This window comes from Macaca mulatta, chromosome X, assembly GCF_049350105.2.
Source record: "Macaca mulatta isolate MMU2019108-1 chromosome X, T2T-MMU8v2.0, whole genome shotgun sequence".
In the NCBI taxonomy this organism is placed as follows: domain Eukaryota; kingdom Metazoa; phylum Chordata; class Mammalia; order Primates; family Cercopithecidae; genus Macaca; species Macaca mulatta.
The window spans coordinates 74,724,126-74,743,028 of NC_133426.1; the positions used below are offsets into that span (position 1 = coordinate 74,724,126).

The following is an 18,903-nucleotide window of genomic DNA, read 5'->3' on the forward strand; positions in this document are numbered from 1 at the left end:
GTATCTTGGTGGCCTTGTGCCAGGATCGTGCAAGAAATAGGAAGGTAACTGTCAAGATGCCTCCATAATGCACACCTAAATTGGCCCCATTGTGCCTGAACCAAACAAAGGTTCTCCCTGCCTTACTCTGTTGGAAGCCAGACACTTTGTCTGAGTTCTAGGAATGAGCATGTACATCACAGGCACATTCATCTGTCAGTAAAATGGCTTTGCTTCTTCTAGCACCTGCGATGTCCAAGAAACATTTTGAGTTGGAATAAATTCAACAACATGAGTACTGGCTAAGACACAGGGAGGAGGCGTTTTGGCTAACAAGCATTTTATGACTAATAAAAAAAAAACTAATATTTACTGAATGCTTACTTGGTGACAAATTTTGTTCCAAGTAAACTATGTATATTAACTCAATTAATATACACAATAAGGCAGTTATAGTAATCATCTCTACTTCACAGAAGGGGAAACTGAGGCACAGAGTAATTATCCAAGGTCATGTAGCAGGGAACTACTAGAGACAGGACTTAAATCCAGAAAGTCTGGTCCAGCAGCCATATTCTTCACTACTACAATATAAGGCCTCTTCTGCCTGGCACACGGCTTCAAACCCTGTTTTATTCATTTATTTGCAGGCTACCTGCTGTGGTCTGAATACTCCCCAAAATTCATAGGTTAAAACTTAACTACCAATGTGATGATATCAAGAAATGGGACCTTCAGGGGGTGAGTGAGTGATAAGGGTAGAACCTCATAAATGGGATTAGGGTCCTTTTACAAAAACTTGAAAGAGTGGGTTCATTCCCTTCCGTCTCTTCTGACATATGAGGACACAGTGTTGGTGCTCTCTGGAGGGCATTGCAACAAGATGCCATCTTGGAAACAGAGACCAGGTCCTCACCAGACACTGAAACCGCTTGGACTTCCAGCTTCTAGAAATGTGACAAATGAATTTCTGTTGTTGATATATTACTGAGTCTCAGGTATTTTGTCATAACATCTCAAATGGACTAAGACACTACTAACTACCCAGAGGTATCCTAAGTTGTTATGCTCTTTATGGTCTTTTTAGATCTTTGTGACTCAACTGGAATTTTGAGATTAACCACACTTTATGCAAGGTATAAAGTCTCCTTGCTTTCTCTTGGCTACCTGAGCCATCAGGAAAACATTTTTCCTTCCACAAATTCTATGATAAGATGAGACCTCTCCTAGTGTCAAAGAATGATAAAAGCAATGCCAAGAGAGTTCAGCCACCCTGGATAAGTAACTAGGCCTCTCTAGACCTCGGTTTCTTTATCTGAAAGGGTGCTGGAACACAGGAGCTGGGAGGTCCTTTCCATTACTGGTATCGTAGGAATCCTGTTCTACCTGCTGGAATCATGGGGCTCCTGTCCTACCATCTCTTACTTCATTAAAGCACCTCTTAATGACAGTCTTGTGGTTACTGGCAACAATATATACTTCCACAGCCACCTTGAATGGGGTCATCCATTGTTAACACAGAAATGATAGAGATTCACAAACCAAAATTCAAATAACATCACCTCCTTCATGTGACTGTGGTGACAACTAAAGGAAACTATACACTTAAATGGCTGATAACAGTGCCTGTCACAAAAGAGATACTTGGCAAATGTTAGCAATTGTTTTTATTTTTATCACAATTATTTTTGTTGCTATTGTTACTAAAACATTTCAAGCTCTGCCTTGCTATGAGCCTGTCATTTTAAATCCTGCTAAGAGCCTAAATTTAGAACCAGGTGCAGTGATTCACACCTGTAATATGAGCACTTTGGGAGGCCGACAGGGTAGAATCACTGCAAGCCAGGAGCTGAAGACCAGCCTGGGCAACATAGCAAACCCCCACAGCTACAAAAAATAAAAAATTAGCCAGATGTGGTGGTACACACCTGTCAGTCCCAGCTACTCAAGAGGCTCAGGCAAGAGGATCACTTGAACCTGTGCCAATACAAACCAACCTGGGCAACAGAGTAAGACCCTCTCTCTAAAAAACTAAAAGTTAAAAAAATAAAAAAACTTATCCTCTCTTCCTGACATAGAAAAAGGTGACTCAAAGAGCCCTTTGCTCTGTGCTCCAGGGAATGTGAGTACAGCTGCCTGATGCCTGCTAGGAAGCCTGACTCTCTTCCTTATATCAGATTGACTAGCCAGAAAAGCAGATGTCATGTCACTCAAAAGACTCCACATGCAGAGAGGGGCCTCAGCACCTGTTCATTATTATATTTAATGCTCTATTTTGCAGTTTGTTTCTTCTGCTTATAATAGACAATAGAACAAAATTAAAAACAGCATGGAGCCAGGCACAGTGGCTCATGCCTATAATCCCAGCACTTTGGGAGGCCAAGGCAGGTGGATGTCTTGAGGCCAGTTCAAGTGGAGCCTGGCCAACATGGTGAAACCCCATTTCTATTAAAAATACAAAAATTAGCTGGACATGGTGGCACATGCCTGTAGTCCCAGCTACTTGGGAGGCTGAGGCAGGAGACTCGTTTGAGCCTGGGAGGTGGAGGTTGTGCACCACTGCACTCCAGCCTGGGCAAGAGAGAGAGATACCATCTCAAAACAAACAAAACAGACAAAAAGAAACCAGCATGGGCTTTGCAGACCGGAGACCTACAGACTAGGGTTTGAGCTCAGCCTCACCACTTACTATGTGACTTTAGTTGGGCAAGTCAGTTAAATGTATGTGGGTCTCAGTTTCCTCACTGGCAAAATGGGCGGGGGGGTGGTAGATTAAATGAGGGAACGCTTTGCAAAGTGCACAGTATATAATAACTAAAAGTGTAGATGCATCAAAACTTTAATCCCTGGGTTCTAGTGTCAAAATTCTTCAGCATTCTGGGATAAGAAAAAAACACACTTAAGAATAAACATCAAATGTAGTACTTATCATGAGCCATGCATAGCACCAGGTACAAGAAACATAAATTGATCCTAGCCCCTACCCACGGGGACAAACTGTTTGCAACTGCTTGAGTTGGGGATATTATTTGCATAAAAGGGAAGCCACAGCCAACATTAATTTTCCTCTTCCTACTGGAACTGAGGCTATCAGGAAAATGAGTGACAGTCTCATGGTTACTGGCAACAATATATACTTTCAGAACCATCTCAACTGGGATCATCCATTTTTATCAAAGAAATGATATAGATTCACAAATCGAAATTATGAGGGTCAAATGATAATCTCTCAATTTTGAAATAAGGAAACAAGCTAAGTCCTTTATTCCCTGATTTTTTAAAAAATGCCCTCATCATTTAGTCTGATTGTTATGATCCCAGTCACTGCTAGTTTTGTTCACATGATATTGTAATTCACCATTCAAGTTCCTTTCTAGCAATCTGATCATTTTGCAAAATTCTATTCTATTACTAAGTATCTAACACATAGAAATAAAAGGTTGAGATAAAATCTAGAAACAGATTTATTCTGTTTATTTTGGTACAACCACCCAACTATAAAGCATGTCTTTCTCCACAATAATACCAAATGCACTCATTTGAAATTTTAATGGTTAAAATTCTCCTCTGATAAAACTGCTCAGGTTCAAGTAAAAAAAGAAGGCACTTGGGAGAAACAAACACAACGAAGTCCAAAATGTGCAAGCCTTAGCTCTAAGATCTGAAAGGTGATAATCACACTATTTCCAGTTCATATGAGTATCTGTAAAGTAGGGAAGATCTGCATCATTTTTGCACCAAATGGGAGGAAATGACTTTCTAATACACCATGACCCTCCACCTCATCTTCCCTCCCTCAAAAACGTGTGCGAATTCATTTGTTCTTTTATGTGATATTAGGAGATTTAACAAAGAATGAGCTTTGTTATCCTTTCCTTCTTGCAGGATCACCAAATGTTGACCTTTTGCACATATGATAGCAAATTAAATCCCAGGAGAGACTTTTTCTTCCTAGAGCAAGTGAGGCAAAGCTGACAGAAGCTTGCACAGAGAAAAGCAGCACTGGGCCAGGTCTAGCAGGGATCCCTGGGAAGGGCAGTCAGAAGAGCTGGCTTGAATAGACTCACAACAAAGTCCTGAATAGACTTACTCATTGTCATCAACGTGGGATGATGGAAGAAAATAAAAGACCTACCCAGGCTAAGCATCTGGCACTTGGAGACATTGCCAATTCACAGCGGCACAGCTTACCTTTCATTAGTTTCTATATCAAAACAGAACCTCTTGTCGATAGACTCCGTCTTCCTTCTCACACAGTACTTCAGTGTTAAGTCCAAGGGCCCCTGGTATGAAACAAGAATTAACAGGCAATTTTTAAAAAAATACACAGAAGCTGTTTCTGCTTCCTACAGTGTCTTCAGTGTCACTTGGAAGGCGTCTGGTCAAGGCAGCAGGAGCAATGTGTAGACTCACTGAGAATCTTGTCCCTTCAAACAGTATTTGCAGCAAGATGGCAGATGGTTTCTCCCCGCTCCAAGAATCAATGGCTGAGACCAGGAGAAATTGTTCAGAGTCATCCAGCACTCTTTCCCAAGAAGGAAGACTTAACAGGAAGCTCAATACACATCATGTAAGGGGAGTGTAGGAGAAATGGGCTGCCTGAATGGCATTAAGTGTACAGAATAAAATTTTCATGAGGCCTCTAGGGAGGGAAATTGTGACAGGGTAAGTGGATGTCTAAAACCTCCCTTAGAAAGTCAGAGGGTAGCTGAGCAAGGAAGCTTCCATTAAAGTGGCAGATGAAGGAGGGGAGAAAAACATTTCTGTCCCCCAACATCCAGACTCTTTAGGATGACAGAAATCACAAACTTAATTGCTCCAAAGGTAGTGCAAAAGTAGAGGAAATAGTAAATGTGTGTATTAGTCATGGTGGCATTTGATATTTCATATGTGCGGCAAGGACAGGTGGCCCACTTTAGTCCTGTAGGTAATTAAGGGAATTAAAACCCGCTGTGTCCACAGACTAAAATTCTGCAGTCTCACCTTGTTCAGATTCCCTCTCTTATCTCAACAGAGATCATGTGATAAAGGAAAGACAAGTAACATTTATCACTTACTGTGTGCCATATATTACACACTACATATTCTTTTTTTTTTTTTTTTTTTTTTTTTTTTGGAGACGGAGTCTTGCTCTGTCATCCAGACTAGAATACAATGATACAGTGGTGCGACTTCAGCTCACTGCAACCTCTGCCACCCAGGTTCAAGCGATTCTCCTGCCTCAGCCTCCTGAGTAGCTGAGATCACAGGTGCGCACCATGCCCGACTAATTTTTGTATTTTTAGTAGAGATGGGATTTCACCATGTTGGTCAGGGTGGTCTCGAACTCCTGACCTCGTGATCCACCCACCTCAGCCTCCCAAAGTGCTGGGATTACAGGCATGAGTCACCGTGCCCAGCCTATGCCAGGTATTTTTAAGCCACTTTTCTTGTTAACAACCATTATAGAGAAGTGACACTTAAAGAGGTAAAATGGCATACTCAAAGTCATCCAAATTGGTATAGCGGAAATAACAACACACTAGAAAGCTTAAGACCTAGGGTCTTGTCTCAGTTATGCCATTTACCAGCTATGTGACCCTGGCCAAAACACAGCAGGTCATGCCTGTAATCCCAGCACTTTGGGAGGCCAAGGCAGGTGGATCACCTGAGGTCAGGAGTTGGAGAGCAGCCTGGCCAAGACGGCAAAACCCTGTCTCTACTAAAAATACAAAAATTAGTCAGGCACAGTAGTGGGCGCCTGTAATCCCAGCTACTTGGGAGGCTGAGGCAGGAGAATCGCTTGAAACCAGGAAGCAGAGGCTGCAGTGAGCCAAGATCGCGCCACTGTACTCCAGCCTGGGTGACAAAGCAAGATTCCGTCTCAAAAATAAATAAATAAATGAATAAATAAATAAATAAATCATATTCCATCTCCAAGTCTTAACTTCACAATCTATTAAATGGGAATAACACAACCCACTGTGGTATCTCAAGTTAGGAAACACTGCCCAGGTGCCTAGATACTATGACATACAAACTGGCCCATGTGGCTCATTACCCAATACTTCTTGCTCGTCAGCACACTCAACCACTTGCAGGCCAATCTGTCCTTGCTCCTGCACTATAACAACTCAACTCTAAATTAATCCTTCAGTATGCTTTCCTACCCCCAAATTTGGGATGCCACGCATTAGTCTTTCAAAATGAGGGTTATGAGCAAAGTCACAGACTCACTCTATCTCTTTAAATTCTCAATGCCCTCAGCTTCAATGGCATTTCAGCTCAGGGACCTAGGCCCTGACCATCACTCCAATCTCATCTCCAGTGACTGCTCAACTGTTTAATGCCCCTACAATGCAAAAGTACTCTTATTTCACACACGTATCATGCTATTTCAAGATTGCATGACTTTGCCTATATTAATCCCTCCACCCAAAATGACCTTGTCTATCTTCTTTGCCTGACTAAACTCTTACTTATTCTACAAACTGCAGTTCAGCTTTCACTTCCTCAAAAATCCTTCTTCAAACCAACACATTGCCCACTATGTGCTTTGCACATAATATTAAAATGTCCTGTTTTTAGGTTTAATTTCACCACTTGACTAGGAAGTCTTCAAAAACATGAACAGTGTTTTATTCATCTTTATACCTCCAGTACCTTGCAAATACTTAGTGCTCAATAAATGTTTATGAACTACTTTATCATCCTTACCACTTTTCTGATGAGGACACTAAGACTGAGCAACATTAGGCAATTTACTCAAGGTCAAAAAGCTACCAGACCACAGAGCTAAAATTTAAACACAGGTCTGAAGATTCAAAATGCAGTACTCCTGACCACAAATTCCTAACAGGGAAGGGATGAAGATCTAATAAATTATCATTTGAGAAGGTGATCAGAAAATTGAACATGACAACACAGATGAGAGCTGACAGGCTAAAGTAGTAGAACCAACACTATAGTAAGTGCCATAGTCAGAAAGATGGCCAATTCCTGCATCTTCAAATTGGTCTCACTTCCTACACAAATTGGGGGCACTGACTTCACATAGCTGCTAGGAGGGCAAATGAGGAGCATGAATATGACAGAAGGGTCTAGTTCATTGTCTGGCACACAGCAGTTATTCAAGAAATAGTGGCTTTTGTAGTGTTCTTATTATGGTATCATTTATTTGTAAAATTTATAATTGTAAAATACAAACTAGTATTAGGAAGTGAAACAGAGAACTTTCAGGAAGAAACCACTTCCAACTCCAATTTGGGGAAATCCAATTAACTCCCACCACCTCCCTCTGCCTTGTAAGTGAGTAACTAAGTTCTCCTTTCCATTCCATAAGGAATACCACATTAAAAATGCACAGGCCACCACCATTGCAGTTTTGCAAGCAGCTACTCGATGAAAAGAGAAGAGGGAAAGAAAAACTAAAAGGAGGGCTTGCTGGCATCTGTCAGGAGGATATGAAAGTGGTATCTGCTGACTCTGTCTCGGGGTTTGCAATAAAGCACCTCCGAGCAGCCTCAGAAAAAGTGCCTAAATGAAATTATTGTCTACAAGAGGAGCTTTCCTCTCTGGTATTTGAAAAGTAATGTGTGTAGAAAAATAAAAGAAAGAGACTGCAGGCCAGTGTTGCTTATAAGCACTTCCTAGTCAGATTAATCAGCTAAGTTCTGACTGACTTGGAACAAATCAGTGCTAAAACACAGGATGAATTTATTGGAACCACATTGAAAGGTGCTTTGGCAATTGGCAGACTGGAAACTGAGGAGGGTTTTGAATGAGTAACTGGCCCATGATAAAAGCACAGTAACTGGTGCCGTGGCTCACACCTGTAATCCCAGCAACTTGGAAGGCCAAGGAGGGAGGACCACCTGAAGTCAGGAGTTCGAGACCAGGCTAGCCAACATGGTGAAACCCCATCTCTACTGAAAATACAAAAATTAGCTGGGTGTGGTGGTGTGCACCTGTAATCCCAGCTGCTCAAGAGGCTGAGGCAGGAGAATCGCTTGAACCTGGGAGGCAGAGGTTGCCGTGAGCCAAGATTGTGCCATTGCACTCGAGCCTGGGCGACAACAGTGAAGCTCCATCTCAAATAATAATAATAATAATAAAAACATAGTTGAGGATTCCAGAAACTCTGTTTGATACAACATCTTCTACCATCCCATCACTGAAGCACATTAAAGCAGGGAGGTAAATCTTGTAGTTAAAAGACCATCCTCACTCCAAAAAAATTTCAGTAGCCTGCAAGCACATTTCCATCCTCTCTAATTCAATATGAGCAAGCCACACAAAAGAGATCTTCCATGAAAAGGAACAGCAAGGGAGAGAAACTGTCCCAATTTTTCTCCAAATTCCTCCCTACCTAAATTGGGTCTTCGTGTACTACTTTCAATGCTAACAAATAACTCTTGAAGCACTTCCAACAAACAATTTGTAAAGAGTGCAAATGCTTAAAAATCATGCACTAAGACCCTGTCTGAGAGCCAGTTAAAGGGGAAAGAGACACATTGAACTACTTTCAGAATATAAACAATCTGTCTAAAGATCAGCTTTTATCTTAAGAAATCCGTGTGTGTGTGTGTGTGTGTGTGTGTGTGTGTGTATGTAAAAGATCAGGTTCTTCCAGGTGAGTAAACTATGTTTTCAGTGTGCTAAATTTATCTTGTCATTTTCAGGAGTGAGAGGTTTGGAGGGCGGAAAAAGAGAGATTAACTGCTTAAAGATATTTGAGTAGTACATAGAATGTGAGTATTGGTTACTCCAACCGTAGGCCACACACACACTCCTGCAAAAAAAGGAATTTTGGAATTCAATTCATATTTTTAAAACTTGTTATTTTAGGCCGGGCGCGGTGGCTCAAGCCTGTAATCCCAGCACTTTGGGAGGCCGAGACGGGCGGATCACGAGGTCAGGAGATCGAGACCTGGCTAACACAATGAAACCCCGTCTCTACTAAAAAATACAAAAAACTAGCCAGGCGAAGTGGTGGGCGCCTGTAGTCCCAGCTACTCGGGAGGCTGAGGCAGGAGAATGGCGTGAACCCGGGAGGCGGAGCTTGCAGTGAGCTGAGATCCGGCCACTGCACTCCAGCCTGGGCAAGAGAGCCAGACTCCGCCTCAAAAAAAAAAAAAAAAAAAAAAAAACTTGTTATTTTAAAGAATCCAAGAGTAGAGAATTCTTAAAAGTAATTCATCCATATTTTTACATAGCTGACTGTACAATGTGACTGGCACTTGTAAAAATAACTGGTTTGAAAGACTACTGACACTTTCAAAAGGCTTGCTCTAATTAACACAGAAATTTTTCACTCAACTCAGTGCTATCTGACTCAAACTTAGGACAAAATGTACATATAAAGTCATGGCTTCATGTAACAGTGATGAACTTGATGATTTGATACTAAGTCAACATATATTCTTTTCTGAGAAACAGGCATAGATCCATTTCTAAAAATGTGGTGCAAACAAGAACTGACCTGCTTAGCACCTGGCTTCTGTTCCATAGGCGTCATGGTGAGTGTTTTGGTCTCTTTCTCATACTGGCAATAGTATTTCACCCAGGATATTCCTAAAGCCCCTATGAGGACAAGTAAAAGTGAGCAGACAGAGTAACTGTTTTAGCTATATAGGAAGTCAACCCCTAAGATTGAAGCTATTTACACATTGCTCATCAGAGTCAAACTTCAGATCCAGCCCCGCCCTTGCCCTGACTGCCATCCTTCCATAGCCACCTACCTACTGTACACAGGGAGATCCTAACCTTCACCAACTGCTTCCCACAGCTGCTTCTGGCTTGCTCAAAACCTACTCTCCCTGCCATGTTCCCTATAAATGGTATCACCATGTATCCCAGAAGCTGGAGACTATTGTCATTTACTTTACTGTCTCTGTAACTGTTCCATGTGATTGGTCATTGGGTTATGCCCCTTCTAACCTGTACATGACTCTACATATCTCTCTTTTAACTGTCTCCTCCTCTCCATTCCTATTGACACTGAATTAGTTAAGAACCCTATCAGTGTTGTTTTTGTTTGTTTAATTTCTTTTTTTTTTTTTTTTGACAGAGTCTTGCTCTGTCACCCAGGCCGGAGTGTGGTGGCGTAATCTCGGCTCACTGCAAGCTCCGCCTTCTAGGTTGACACCATTCTCCTGCCTCAGCCTCCCGAGTAGCTGGGACTACAGGCGCCCGCCACGCCACCATGCCTGGATAACCTTTTGTACTTTTTTTTAGTAGAGACAGGGTTTCACCATGTTAGCCAGGATGGTCTTGATCTGACCTCGTGATCTGCATGCCTCAGCCTCCCAAAGTGCTGGGATTACAGGCATGAGCCACGGCACCAGGCCCAGTGTCTTATTTTTTATTTATTTTTTATGAGACATATTTTTAAAAAACAAAAATTTACTATCTCACCAATTATTTCATTGGCCTTCTCTCTGATTTCCCTATTGTCCCCATCTCTGATCACTCCATTCTAATTCATTCTCCACTCTTTTGCTAGACTATTTTAAAAATATATCTCTATTTTTATCATTCCCCTCATTAGAAACCATCCATGGCTTTCTCACTATCTCCACACTCCTTAGCCTGCCTACAATGCCCTTGATAACATGATTGAAACTTACCTTTCCAGCTTTTTCTCTTGGCACCTCACCTCTATGTTCCTGTCTCAATGAATTACTTTTAGTTCCCACATAAAGAGGTAGCCATATAATTTCTAGTCCAAATCCAAGACTTATTTAAGACTGAATGAAGCTGTATTATTAATAATTACATCAGGGCAGCAGGGGTAAAGCAGGACCATTCTTGGACAAGGGTCCTACAAATCAACTATGTCTATCCACAACTCTGCCTCTACTCATGCAGTGGTATACACCTGGAATTCCCTCCCTCCCTCCCTCCCTTCCTCTCTTCCTCCCTCCCTCCCTTCCTTCCTTCCTTTCTTTCTTGCTCTCGCTCTTGCTCTCTTTCTTTCTTTCTTATTTTATTCATTTTTGAGACAGAGTCTCACTCTGTCACCCAGGCTGGAGTACAATGGCACCATCTCAGCTGACTGAAACCTCTACCTCCCAGGTTCAAGTGATTCCCCTGCCTCAGTCTCCCAAGTAGCTGGGATTATAGGCATGTGTCACCACACCCAGCTAATTTTTATATTTTTAGTAGAGATTGGGTTTCACCATGTTGGCTAGGCTGGTGTCGAACTCCTGACCTCCGGTGATATGCCTGTCTCAGCCTCCCAAAGTGCTGGGATTACAGGCGTGAGCCACTGTGCCCGGCCATTCTTCCTCTTCTTTACCTATCAAACTCCCACTCATCATTCAAGTTCTAGTTCAAATACCACTTTCTTGGTGAAGCCTTTAGATATATGCTCCAAATACAGTGATCACCACATTTCATTATAATTATTGATATATTTGTCTATCTCTCCCATCGCTTTCCACTTCTTGGTGACAAAAATCATGGTTGATTCATTTTTTCAAGGGTGTCCCCAATGCATTGCATAGTATCTGGCAGAAACAGTGCTCATTAAGCATACATTCAACTGAGTAGCAATGTCATGCCCATATGACAAATCAGAATACTGGAGCACAGAAGGATCACACAGCATACAGCAGTGGTTCTCAACTAAGGGCAATTTGGCCTCCCAGGGGACATCTGGCAACACATTAGAGACATTTTAGGTTGTCACACCTTGAGATTACTATGAGCAAAAAGTGAGGAAAGGCAAGGGATGCTGCTAAATATACTATAATACACAGGACCACTTCCCAGAACTAAGAATTATCCAGCCTGAAATGTCAACAGCACTGAGATTGAGAAATTGTGCAACGCACAGTTGAAGAGATGAACCTGACAAGTGGGAGAATACAGCTTTGCAAATCACCAAAAGCGAACTGCTCTATGCGAAGAAAAGTGTGATAATTTCACTACTGAAGTGCCATGCTTTGTGAATTACAGTGATTTTTGCCACTGGCAGTCTCTGGGTGTGTGTCTTCTGTTTAATCCCCAGATATAATAACTCTGGGCAAGAACTGAATAACAGGTTTGGGGAGTATTCAGTCATAGTTCCAAGGGCAAATAAAATCAAATCGCACATACAGGTGTGCATAATGTTACTGAGGAATTAGGAAAGATCGAATGCTCTACAACATTCAGTGACTAAACAAGTTAACCCACTTTCCTTAGTCACCAACGAAAAACAGATACAGTCTTTCCCACTGGAATCATGATGTTCACTAAGTGCTATAACAGCATCCATGAGCCTGAGCAACAAAAAATTCTGTCTCTACAAAAAATTCAAAAATTAGCCAAGCGCAGTGGTAGGTGCCTTTAGTTGCAGCCACTCAGGAGGCTGAGATAGGAGGACTGCTTGAGCCCAGGAGTATGAGGTCGTAGTGAGCTATTATGGTGCCATCGCACTCCAACCTGGACAACAGGGCGAGATCCTGTCTTAAAAAAAGAAAAGAGCAAACACATGACCCTAATGCAGACGAAAATATAGGGTACTATAGTAGGATCATGGGTTTTGGCATTTCACAGATCTGAATTTTAGTCCTGACACTTGTTAGTTGTGTGACTTTCAAATGGTGACCTCTCTGAGCCTTAGTGGCCTTATGTGTATGGGTATAAACTGGTTGCAAACATTAAATGAGGCAGTGTTTTCAATGAACTTAGCACCATGTCTGGTACATAATAGGTATAAGAAATATTATTTTTCTACTTCCTTTCCTCTACTTCCCTTTTTTCCAAAAGAGTAATCAGAAGGATTAAAGAACGAATAATACCCATTTTGAATCTCAGAGAAAACCTTAGGTCTTATCACTACACAGCCTTTGTAAGACAAATCTTCAACTTCCTCTCATTTTCTCCTTTTTTTGTTTTTTTTTGTTTGTTTGTTTGTTTGTTTTCAGTATTCCCTGCCTGCGCTCTAAGGGAATTGTAGCTATCAGGGGTCCATGAACAGTAAGGGTGCCCAAAATTCAGAGCCGACAAGTGGCAGTAGTTCCTGGCTTATTGAAACCCAATGGATACCCCTATGTCCCCACACACATTTCTCTTGTGTATAGAGATAGCCTTCAATAGTGGGCTGTCCTGGAAGTTTGCATGTCTGGGGAGCTTCTTTCATCCTTTTCTTAAGTTCTTCCATCTCTTCCCGGGTACTGGAGAAATGATTTCTTGTCTGTCAAGACATCATAATGAAAATCATTATTATCATCATCATTACCATGAAAAAGTATTTCTTGGTCAGAGACTCAGTACAGAGTTTTCCCTGCTTACAGCATGTGCAACCACAAAGCAAAAAAAAGAAATGGTGAATGGCATAGTGAATGGAAAACAAGTTTATAGAGTCTAATGTTCCTAAAGACTACATAGGAAACGAAAATATAACGAGCAATATACTCATAAAATAACAACTGGGAGGCTTTTTACTAATAGGAATCACATAAGGCCCTAATAAGAAATCTTAGAATTCTGAACATGACTGATATCCTGCTTTACAACAAGGGAGATGTCAGACAAGGTTCCGAAAGGTAGCATTCTCATAGCAGCTTCCAAGTTGTGTCTCAAAGTTATAGCCTAGTTGATACTAAATCAAATTCTGGTCAAGAAGATAAAATATATGAGAGGGTGCTCTCTTGGGAGAAGGGCTGACAGTAGCTATGTTTTCATACTCACAAATACCAAAACCTAATGATGAGAATAAATCTATTCAAATCTACACAATTAAAACATGATGGTAAGACATGTGTTGAAATGTGGGTATGAAAATCACTACAGATAAGTTTTTAGTACCCAGTCTTAAAATTACGACATGATGTTAGTGAGAAAGGTGATCTGTGCTGCCCATCTAGTTGGCCCATGCTTATCCTGTAAATAAGTCACCCATATGTATACATGCAAAGACTTGTTGTTACATTTGTACACATCAAGTGATATATAGAGGAAGATTCAAGGGATTAACTTGGTTGTAGTGGGAAGATGTTGTAAATCAGGAAATTCTGGAGAATGTGAGAGCCCCTAGTTCCTTTCTGCAAGGAGAGTATATAGAAAGAAAAAATAATAACAACTGTAAATCCCAGTCCTCCTAAACAACCAAGGGGGGCTTATTTTCACTATAACTTACCAGCATTTTTCATCTAAAACTACATCTATATATTTCATGCAATTTAACATCCATTCTAAAGTCACCAACTCAGTAATGCCTTCTCTGACTCTACCAGGTAGCCAAACGCTCTGAACTTTTTAAAAACCTTTGGCCTTGATTCTATTACAGCACTTATCATTATGGATTATGATTTATCTCTGTTTATTTCTGTCTCCTACAAGAAACTGTATGTTCCTTCAAGACAGAAAAACTTGCATGCATCCTCATGGCATGTCCAGTGCCTTTCACAATGCCTGGCACAGAGCTTATGTTCATTTTTTCCATAAACACTTATTTAATCTGGGTTGAATAAAGGAACATGTAAAAGAATATATGTGAAAAGGATGGGAACACTGCCTACATACCCATCTGTAAGAACCAGCATGACAAAGAAGGTAGAGAAAACCTTTAAAAATAATTTATGTGATGCTACTAATAAGTACTGAGAAAAGAAAAGACAAAATGAGTGTTTGTGGTAATAAAGTCCACAGTGAGAGTGTTTTGAATGAGCAGGGAAGTAACTTAAGGCCTGGGCTCAAATAAGCCTATAGCTGTGTCCTGATCTTAGAGAGATGCAGCAAATTAGCAATACTTAATAAATATTGCATAGATGAAGGTATTGGTGTGTGGAAGGGTGGGTTTGAACAGCAGTCAGCCTCAAAAACAGGAAAGAGGTGAAAGTGGAAGAGCAAGAACAGTCTGATACACTAAATATTTGTGATCCACACCAGTATATCCCAACAAATTAGCTAGGATGCAGTAACCTAGAATTCCAAAAATCAAGGTTGCTGGGGCTGAAATTCAATCGGAATGAAAAGACCAGTGAGAAAAATCCACATGCAAACTCACATTCTGTAAACTGAGCTGGAGCTGCTGTTTGTATGGGAGGAAATCCTGTGTGAGCTCCACAGTCAGGCTGTTAGAAATGAACAGACTATGAAGAAAGGCCAAGACCTAGGGAAAACATGTAAAAATAACTTTATCACCAGTATCTTCTAATAAACTAAATAAAAGAAACATGAACTCACCAAAAAACTCCATGGTGTGGCTGGGCATAGTGGCTCACACCTGTAATCCCTGCACTTTGGGAGGCCGAGGTGGGTAGATCACAAGGTCAGGAGTTTGAGACCAGCCTGACCAACATGGTGAAACCCCATCTCTACTAAAAATACAAAAATTAGCTGGCCGTGGTGGCATGCGCCTGTAATCCCAGCTACTTGGGAGGCTGAGGCAGGAGAATCGCTTGAACTCGGGAGGCAGAGGTTGCAGTGAGCCGATATTGCACCACTGCACTCTAGCCTGGGTGACAAAGTGAGACTCTGTCTCAGAAAAACAAAAAACAAACAAACAACAACAACAACAACAACAACAAAAAAAACTCCATGGCGTTTACCCAGTATAGCAGTCAAATACAAACTAGTCTACACATCACTGTTTTCATATCAGGTTAAACATTTACCCTTGACTCAGCTTCAGAAAATAAGAACTATTAACAAATTTATTAACCCAGAGCTTGCTCAGATCTCATATAAAGACATTCATCATTTGAACAGTATGTGAATGAATTGCATCTTTCCTCTATATATCCTCAGCAACCACAAACAATAGGTGCTCAATAAATATTTCTTGAATGAATGAAAGTAAATAAATAAATGAATAAAGCAAGATTTTCTACCTTACTTTAATGAACACTGTCATAATACTAAAAGATCAAAAGAGTCTAAACCAACTTTAAAATTACAAATGATTCACAGGGTTGCAGAAAAAGACATATAAATGATATATAATATATATTTGTGTAAATTTTCAATCCCATTAAAAATCAAATACACGGGCTGGGTACGGTAGCTCATGCCTGTAATCCCGGCACTTTGGGAAGCCAAGGCAGGGGGATCACTTGAGCCCAGGAGTTGGAGACCAGCCTGGGTAACATAGTGAAACCTTATCTCTACAAAAACATACAAAAAATTAGCCCAGTATGGTGGCACGCATCTGTAGTTCCAGCTACTCAGGAGGCTGAGGTGCGAGGATCACTTGAGTCCAGGAGACACAGGTTGTAGTGACCCAAGATAGCACCACTGCACTCCAGCTTGCGTGATAGTGAGACCCTGTCTCAAACAAATATACGGAAATGGAAAAATCTACACAAGACAGAAGTAAATGGAATGAAAAAACGTGAAATGGAAAAAACTACACAAGACAGAAGTAAAAGTAGTAGAATAAGAAGTCATTGACTGCAAGGGACATGAGTCCCTAGCACAGTACCTGGTATATGAGAGAGACTTTTAGAGGCTTCTGAAAGTATGAGAAGAAGGAAGGGAAGGAAACAAAGTAATAGGAAGAGTGGTAGAGAAATTCTGGAAGGGAGGGGGAAGGAGAGAGGAAAAAAAGGAAAGAGAAAGAAAATAGCCACAGAAAAAGAGAGAAAGGGTTAGGGGGAAAGAGAGAAATATATATACTAAAGAACAAGAAAAACATAAGTTAGACTATGTTCTAGACATTTCCAATGATTATGTTTCACGTTCTTTGAGATTCTGTTTTTATGATCAAAGTTTGTACATTTACCGGGCATTTGATAAATATTTTTAGACCATTCATCAACAGAGAAAACTTACAGGCTCCACAATATTGAACTTCTTGGACTCCTGAACTTCCTGGATTTGATAAACATAATCAAGAGAGGACTCGAAAAAATTGTGCCTCTCCTTGTCCACCTGTAGGTCTGCCTATAGAAGAAGGAAAACAAACATTACATATTGGGATATTCATGAAAGTCAGTGCTTAAGGACTGAACAGAATGCTAGAGCTAGATGAGCATTTAGCCACCAACTAGTGATGTTACCCTTTATTTTTGAGATAGAGAACCTAAAGCCAAGAGATTAAAAAGTGACTGATCCAGGATTCCAATTTCTGGTCCAACACATAAAAAGCTTGAAGTCATTATACCCATCCTGACAAAAAGAAAAAAGCTGAACAAGTGTAAAATCCACACATTTTCTTATATCCAACAGAGAACTGAAGTCAGAGGAAAATCTACTCCCTCAAAAACTACAGAGACATGAATACAGAGAATAAGAAATTAACAAGGGCAGAATCCCAAGAACAGAAGCATGCTACTATGGCCAATACTGAGAGGATTACAACAGAAAGAACTGCAAGTCTCAAGTCCTATTTAATAAGAAATGAGAAAATCTGAGCACAAAAACAATGATGCCAGAGAAAATTTTAGAGTCAGACAATGACAGCTACAGCAAACTAAGCACAGCCTAGCTCCTAGTCAGATCAACACAAAATCTCATATTAAAGACCTGTTTCGCTCAGTTCCTTTCATCTGAACATCATCGCTGGCTTTCAACAATGAATTACAAGGCATATCAAAAAGAAATAAACACAGTCTGAAGAGAAAAAGAAGCATCGGAATCAAATGTAGGTAAGGCAGACATTGTAGAAATATAAGACTGTAGGCCAAATGCAGTAGCTCACACCTGTAATCCCAGCATTTTGGGAGGCCGAGGTGGGTAGATCACCTGAGGTCAGGAGTTCGAGACCAGCTTGGCCAACATGGAGAAACACTATCGCTACTAAAAACACAAAAAACTATCCAAGTGTGGTGGTGCACTCCTGTAGTCCCAGCTACTCTGGAAGCGGAGGCACGAGACTCACTTGAACCTGGGAGGTGAAGACTGCAGTGAGCTGAGATCATGCCACTGCACTCCAGCCTCGGTGACAGAGCAAGACTCCATCTTAGAAACAAACAAAAAAGAAATATAAAACTAAATTTAAAATAATTACAATTAATATAAGGGCTCTAATATAAAAAGCGGACAGCACATAAGAACAGATGGGTAATAGCAGCGGGCAGATGAAAACTGCAACAAAGAATACACAGGAAAGACTAGAAATCAAAAACACTGTAGCAGAAATGAAGACTACTTTTAAAGGGTTCACCAGTAGATTGAACAAGACTGAGGAAAGAACCAGTAAGCTTAAATACGTGTCAACAAAAATGTGGGAAACTGAAATGCAAAGAGAAAAAAAAAATGAAAAACATTGAGTAGAATATTCAGGAACTGATGAACAATTACAAAAGATGTTAATATATGCATATTCAGAGTATCAATAGGAGAAGAAAAAGAGACAGAAACAGAAGAAATACTTCAAGCAGGAGGGCGGAGCAAGATGGCCGAATAGGAACAGCTCCAGTCTCCAACTCCCAGCGCCAGCGACACAGAAGACCGGTGATTTCTGCATTTTCAACTGAGGTACTGGGTTCATCTCACTGGGGAGTGCCGGACGATCGGTGCTGGTCAGCTGCTGCAGCCCTACCAGCGAGAGCTGAAGCAGGGCGAGGCATTGCCTCACCTGGGAAGCGCAAGGGGGAAGGGAATCCCTTTTCCTAGCCAGGGGAACTGAGACACACAACACCTGGAAAATCGGGTAACTCCCACCCCAATACTGCGCTTATTTAAGCAAACAGGCACACCAGGAGATCATATCCCACACCTGGCCGGGAGGGTCCCACACCCACGGAGCCTCCCTCATTGCTAGCACAGCAGTCTGTGATCTACCCGCAAGGCAGCAGCGAGGCTGGGGGAGGGGCGCCTGCCATTGCTGAGGCTTAAGTAAGTAGGTAAACAAAGCTGCTGGGAAGCTCGAACTGGGTGGAGCTCACAGCAGCTCAAGGAAACCTGCCTGTCTCTGTAGACTCCACCTCTGGGGACAGGGCAATAACAAACGCAGCCGAAACCTCTGCAGACGCAAACGACTCTGTCTGACAGCTTTGAAGAGAGCAGTGG

The 18,903-nt window shown here is 41.3% G+C and overlaps 1 protein-coding gene across 3 annotated transcripts in view; it reads right to left on the reverse strand.

Annotated features, from left to right (window-relative positions):
• Window positions 1–18,903, reverse strand: part of OPHN1 (oligophrenin 1) — a 379,470-nt gene that overhangs the window by 157,364 nt on the left and 203,203 nt on the right. For all 3 annotated transcript variants that reach the window (XM_015127602.3, XM_077987907.1, NM_001261353.1), the window contains 5 exon segments: window positions 16,723–16,833; window positions 14,957–15,061; window positions 13,012–13,141; window positions 9,440–9,540; window positions 4,171–4,262 (listed from right to left, as the gene is read on the reverse strand). In XM_015127602.3, coding sequence (XP_014983088.1) covers window positions 4,171–4,262; window positions 9,440–9,540; window positions 13,012–13,141; window positions 14,957–15,061; window positions 16,723–16,833 — 539 coding nt within the window.